Source organism: Drosophila elegans, unplaced genomic scaffold (assembly GCF_018152505.1).
Source record: "Drosophila elegans isolate 14027-0461.03 unplaced genomic scaffold, ASM1815250v1 contig_155, whole genome shotgun sequence".
Classification (NCBI taxonomy): Eukaryota; Metazoa; Arthropoda; class Insecta; order Diptera; family Drosophilidae; genus Drosophila; species Drosophila elegans.
In genome coordinates, this window is record NW_024545520.1 from 216,103 (window position 1) to 222,817 (window position 6,715).

General features: G+C 34.3%; 1 protein-coding gene across 1 annotated transcript; it reads right to left on the bottom strand.

Moving 5' to 3' along the window:
• Positions 1 to 279: 279 nt before the first annotated feature.
• On the bottom strand, positions 280 to 6,393 carry LOC121466801 (piezo-type mechanosensitive ion channel component-like). The gene is made up of 7 exons (XM_041707200.1): positions 6,333 to 6,393; positions 6,006 to 6,267; positions 5,577 to 5,800; positions 5,387 to 5,513; positions 5,210 to 5,329; positions 4,696 to 5,062; positions 280 to 393 (listed from the first exon to the last, which is right to left on the bottom strand). Exons 1-7 carry the CDS (start codon positions 6,391 to 6,393, stop codon positions 280 to 282), a joined length of 1,275 nt encoding a protein of 424 aa, XP_041563134.1.
• Positions 6,394 to 6,715: the final 322 nt, after the last annotated feature.

The window sequence follows — 6,715 nt, forward strand, 5'->3', positions numbered from 1 at the left end:
TGTAACTATAATTATATCGAGCGTGATACTTCTTGATAAGTGGCATCGGCGCTGCCGAAGGGCCGAATGTGGTACTGCTTGTTGATATCGACGCTGCGGAAGGGTCGAGTATATTGCAGCTCGTTGAGTATCGCACTGCTTTGTGTGCGGGATCGGCGCTACGGAGGGGCCTATGTTGCACTGCTTGCTGCTGGCATTGCGCAATGGTATGAGGAACTGCTTGGCGTTGATGATGTGTGATGGTTGAGTGTACCGCTTGTTGTCGACGTTGTGCGGTAGCTAGGTGCACTGCTTGGAGTCGACGATGCGTTGTGGCTGGGTGCACTGCTTGATGTCGGCGCTTCGCAAGGGTCGATTGTGCACTGCTTGTCGGATTCGTAGTGTTCTGGATCGCTTTAGAGGAACGAACTACTTGGATTTTCTAGTGGGATGTGGGGCATCGTTATTTCGAGCTGCCGGACATCGTTAGTTTCGACCTGCCGTTTTATTCCGTATCGTTTCCGGGTCGGAAGCCGGAAACGTGACTTCTGATAGGAACTCACTGAGATGGGCCGGAGTTACGAAAGCCGTACCGGGCTCAGCGATCTCGACCGGTCCTGGGTGCGTATTTCTAAACCACACCGGGCGTCGGTGATTTTCACAAGGTCGTAGAGCCGAAATCAAACCGAACTCTTACGGATCCACCACTACCAAGACTAACTACCAGAACACTTACCCGGGTATTCCTCCTAGTTTTTGTCACTTGGAGTCATTGGAACGCAAGTGACTGGTCTGGGGCTGTGTTTCTGATTATATGAGCACTGCTTAGTGTGACCAGATCGGACGATGATGATAATCCCGCTTTGGGTGGTCGGGTTTATTGGGCGATGATTATCGGCAATCGATAACTTCGTCGAATAAATGTGACGGGGTGCTGTTGGTTTAGAGCGCGCGTTTGAATATTTGGCCGGCCAGTATTTGGTATGTTCTTTTAAGCTTTAATGTGAAAGTTGAATTTTGCATATTTGTGACGGTGGATCGTCACAGCCTCCCTTCCAAACTCTCGGAGTTTCTGGCGAGTCGCTATTGATGTGTGTGGTCTAGCGTTGTCCTGATGTAAAACAATTCATTTACTATTGGCCAAAGCGAGGGGCTTCTGGGCAATTGCTTCCTTCAGACGGTCCAATTGTTGACAGTACAAGGTAATTCCTTGTCAATTCCACAAAAATGTTGTTTGATGACTTAACAAAATTGATATTATACTATATATATTATTATTTATTGTTTATATAAGTATCTTGCTTTAATCTTTCTGATTTAAAACGGTATTCTGGAGTATAAATTTAAATAAGAAGCCTTATTGTTTTGTTTTTTTTTTTTTGCATTTTTCGAATGTTTAGTCTTTTAAAAATATTATCCCTTAAAGATTTTTCAAAATTCAAATTATTTTAGGAGATACAGCCGATTTTTTGACGTGGCGTCGGAGCCAATATAAATGTTTCCGTATCTTAAAACGTTTTTTTCTCAAAACTACTTTTTTTTAAATGGCTTATATGAGATTGACTGAATCGATTCCTTTAAAATTTTTTATATTTCTTATTTATACTACTTTTTTCTTCCACACTTTACAGGGTTGTATCTTGGCGAATATTAAGTTTTTTCTTCTCAAAACGTCAGTAAAAACCATATAAAAATATTGCAGTACAAAATGTTTTTCATTTCCTTTTTATTTTACTTGAAACTTTCTTCAGCAAGCCGAAGTCTTAATACCCTTTCAGACTTGTCGAAATTGCTAAACTTGCAAAAGTAGCGTGAGGAATAACAAAAGTGTAAAATAATCCCGAAGTCTTCCTTACACAAACGCCAAACAACAAATATGCTAAAAACTGTTTCGGGAGTCACCACACTCCCTCATCAGCGACCGTAGATCGGACAATTTTGTACATGTCAATAGTAGTGATCCTCTTTATTTTATATACAAACGTGTGAAATTTTAGTGGACTTTTCGTTATATTCTACGCCAAGGTCCAAGCCCTTGTATTAAATAAAGTCTTTTATTATTTACAGCTGGTTTAATAGCTTACGTACATACTAACGATATCAAAGGCAGGGTACGTATATTAAACTATTTTAAAGATGTATTTTATGTAATTTGTAGTATAATATTAATTTGATTAACGGTTAACTTTAATATTGTGCGCCAAGTTCCATGTCCTTGTTTTAAATTTGTACTCCAATATTAAATATTTTCTTATATGCTTCTCAACCTTTTAAATATATACATTGGTAAAGTTACATAATTTATATAGAGTTATGTTGCGCGCTTAAAATTTGCATTTCCTTTTTGACTAGTTCGTAAATTAAAAATAATTCCATTGAAGTCCGAAAGTTTCCGAATAATTGTTTCAAATTTCTACTCCAATATTCAATATAATCTTTTGTTATTTACTGCTGTTTTAACAGCTTACTTACCTTTTTACCATATTTAAGGCATAAAATAACTCCCACATATACGGGGATCCTTGCCCTTTTTAGAATATGTGGTGGTCTCTATTGCAAACCCATCATAACAACGCATTCAGCTTCTCTTCCTTGTCGTCCAAGTTGGCAAATGCCTCGATCGCATTATGTATGTCCTACTGAGCATTGTAGAGTTTAGAAAACTCACTCATGTTTATTAATTTTAATTAAATTCTTTTGGATTTGCCAAAATTGAAAAGTAAACAAACCCAGATAAGCTGTTCGTGCCACTCAAATGTCGGAGTAGCATTAGCCAATTGCTAATGCGCCAATGGAATCAGGCACATTTCAATAGTCCACTAATGCGGCAATGGAATCAGGCTATAAGACTTTATATAAGACAAAAAAATTTGCCATATGCATCGATTTTGTCGTAAGCTGCTTTAAAGCTGTCAGAATATATTGTTTTAGCTTACGACGTGGTTCCTTTTATAAATGAACTAATAGTTTTTCCGACCTTTTGGGATCCATATCTAACCGGAAAGTTTGCCGTACGTACGATTATATGCAGTGTATTCGCGCAGTTCACGCAGTCATCAAGTTTCGGTATGATTGATAAGGTTTTGGTGATTTGGCTAGCTGAAATTAGCTTTTTTTCTTGTTTAATTTAATTTACTTTCAAATTATTTATTACAATTTAAGATTAGACTCATGTGACATATGGGGCGTATTCAGATGGGTTTTTTTTACGATAGTTTTGCTGAACGCGTATGATCATTGATCATGATACAAAAATTATTCCATTATGATCAGCAAAAAGGAGCGTAAAATAGTACGCTACCTATTTTTGATACATACATAGCTGCTGGCCTATATCGATGGTGTAAATATCGATAAGAATAAATAGAAAAATCAGAATGCAAACATAATGTAGAAATAAAAAAATAAAAACAAACAAAACCAGAAAGGAAGCAAACTTCGGCAAGCCGAAGTTCATATACCCCTGCATATATTGCAAAAATTAAATATTCTTGAAGACATTAAAATTATGATTTACTTGCGTGTATGTTTAAAAGCATTGAATCTATGATGATTTGCAGCTCAATTATTTGATTTCTTATGGCAGCTATATGATACCGTTTTCCGATTTGAATAAAATTAAAAGCGTAATTCTGAACTGTCAAATAATGAAATAATCAAAAAAAATTTATAAAAAAATTACAACATAAAAAAGTTACATTTAAAAATTTTTTTTAATATTTATATTGTTTTTATGGGAGCTATATGATATAGTCTTCCGATTTTGATGAAATGTAAAACGTAATTCTGAAATAGTTTACCATTACAATATGTCGAAGAACTACAACAAAAAAAAATTAAGAAACAGCAATGTTATAATTTTTTCATTTATTTTTCCGATTGTTCCTATGGGAGCTATATGCTAAAATCGTCCGATTTTGATGAAATTTAAACCGTAATTCCGAAATATTTAACCATTACAATATGTTGAAGAACTAAAACAAAATTAAAAAACAGCAAAGTTATAATTTTTTTGTATTTATTTTTCCGATTGTTCCTATGGTAGCAATAGGCTTCCGACTTATATACTACCTGCAATAGAAAGACAACTTTTGGGAAAGTTTCATGCAGATAGCATTAAAACTGAGAGACTAGGTTGCGTAAAAAACGGACGGATAGACTACAAACGGACGGACAGACGGACATGGCTAGATCGTCTCTCCTAGTGACGCTGATCAAGGATATATATACTTTATAGGGTCGGAAATGCCTCCTTCACTGCGTTGCAACTTCTGATTGAAATGATAATATCCTCTGCAAGGGTATAAAATATTGGCACACAAGTCTTGGAGTCAGTAAAGAGTCAAGAAAAAAAAAACTAATTGCCAATCCAAAAAAAAGGATTAAATGAAATTTCTGTTGCCTTGCCTCAGTCTTATCAGTAACGAATTGGACACCAAGGAAGAAATGAAAAATTTTAGTGTATAGCAATTTGTTCGTAGCAAGCGTACCTATCTCCCAAAGAATTTTTCATTTACAAAAACAATTGTGCTCATTTTAAAGTTGAATGTTTGTTAGCTGAGTAACAGGTATCTGATAGTCGGGGAACTCAACCATAGCGTAGATTCTTGTTTTATTTTGTTTGTATAGTTTTTAAATTGTTGTGGAAGTATATACCCGCAATTGTTGTCTTCATTTTAAAAACTACAAAATATGGTTCAGTATAAAAATATTTACCATCATAATAATATTAAGTAATATATAGCTGTTCTTATAAACGAATGTAGTAATATCAAAAATCATATAAAAAAACTGTTCCAGCATTGAGGGCTCCGCATCAACCGATAAGTCATCGGTTTTCCCTTTCATAGGTTGGGTGTTTAAAAATATACCGTGGGGCTTAGGCTCTAAATTCATACGAATCGTATTGAACGTTAGCTCGTATTTTGAGCGGTTTATAAGGCTTAGCGTTGATGCAAAATATGCTAACATAACAGCAACAGGGTTTAGATACGAATCCAAATTTAGTTGATTGTTTAACTCCAGTATTTTTCCATTTTTATTTTCTTTAAAAAGACTAAGTAAGATTTCCATTCCCATAACTCTATTTAAAAGTTAAATAAATAAGAGTTATACGCGATCTTCAAATAATATATTTTACGGCTTAAGTTCTGATTGAGACACCTTTTCCTTATCCACATAGTATCTCGGATATACGACTGCTTTAATATTATTTATCCTATGTACTCACCTGCTCCATATTGTATTAATGTTAATTGATCTTTGCAAAACTGGTAATTGATAAGCAAATATACATGTAATATGTATCAAAAGTGCAACAACCATAAATATCAGAGGATAGTACATTCGCCTGTTATTAAATACTTATCATATTCAGAACTGATACAATAAAATGCAGTATATTCACCGGTTTAGTTGGCGATAAAGTGCCCAGTATGTTCCAGCTATGATAAACATTAAAAAATATAGACTTCCTGGTAAGGATGGCCTTAAAGAAGCAGCAAAGTAAAGCACGATGAGAGAAAATATAGGAGCTGGGGGAATATATTTAATAAAAATGCATACTTATTGCCTTATAATAATATTATAATACTTACATGTCTTTAGAACTGTTCGTATATAAATTATTATCAACAGTCGATTCATCTCCGCTATTTTTAAAGTATCTGATATTTCTTTATTTACTTTTATAAATCCGTCACCGTCATTTCGAAAAAGTTTCTTCTGCCGTTTATGGAAAATTTTGGAAAAAATTAAATAGATAATTGTTTCTAGAAGAATAAAGAAATCAGGAAGAGTCCAGTGCGCAATGGAACCAAAACTAAAATAAACAGTTAGTTTTTAATCAAAATATGCTTTAAATCAGGGGTGCTCACTTCTAAGCACAAATGCACAATGCTAAGGGATATTTAAGGGCTGACTGGGCACAAATTGCCAAACAAAAACAATTTTTCGTTTTGTAAATTGTGTGTTAGTAAATGCACTGCAATAAGGAAGTTTTAAGCACCCCTGCTTTAAAGTATTACCTCAGTCCTTTAAAGTACAGAAAACCAATTTGGCGTAAGATAAAAGCTAAAGATTTTTTAGAGCTTAAGTCAATAAAAAATAAGCCAATCAGATTAATTAAAAGGTGCCCGATAAGGCAAATCGTACTTAAGACACAAAGAAATATAATAAATACGTTTAAAAAGCTTCGCTGTCTTAAATTCTTGGTTTGTAGGAGCCACGGTGATAAAAAAAACATTATGAGATATATACAAGAAATACCAACAGGGCGCACCAATGAAACTAATGGTTAAAATAAGGACATAAATAATTATTAAGAATTGCTTATAAAATTCTTTAATTCTTACCAAAGATTAATGTCAGAGGCAAAAGAAAGCGTATTAATATGAACAACACCAGTTCTGCCATACTCTATTAGTCAATTAAATGGAAATTTCTGACAGCATAACAAAAGCAATCTCATAAATGAAGTTAGTATAGAACAAATTCATTACAGAGTTCCTTTGCCAAGGAAAGTATATTTTACATTTAAGGGCGCGGTAGGGTCTTAAACTTTTTTCTGAATGAACAATATGTTGAGAATATTATAATTTCAAGTCAATCCGAGCAAAACTAACGGAGTTACAGCGTTTCAAACGATTGTTCACGTATAAAATACTTTAAATCGATTTTCCCGAAAACGTATTTTTTGATGTTCGTAAACAAAAGAACTCAAAATCTTCTGAGTCGG

Coding starts and splice junctions, on each gene's coding strand:
- LOC121466801 (XM_041707200.1), bottom strand. CDS start 6,393: ATGGCAGAACTGGTGTTGTTCATATTAATACGCTTTCTTTTGCCTCTG. Junction 6,268..6,332: donor GCCTCTGACATTAATCTTTG/GTAAGAATTAAA, acceptor TTTAACCATTAG/TTTCATTGGTGCGCCCTGTT. Junction 5,514..5,576: donor ACGAACAGTTCTAAAGACAT/GTAAGTATTATA, acceptor ATATTCCCCCAG/CTCCTATATTTTCTCTCATC.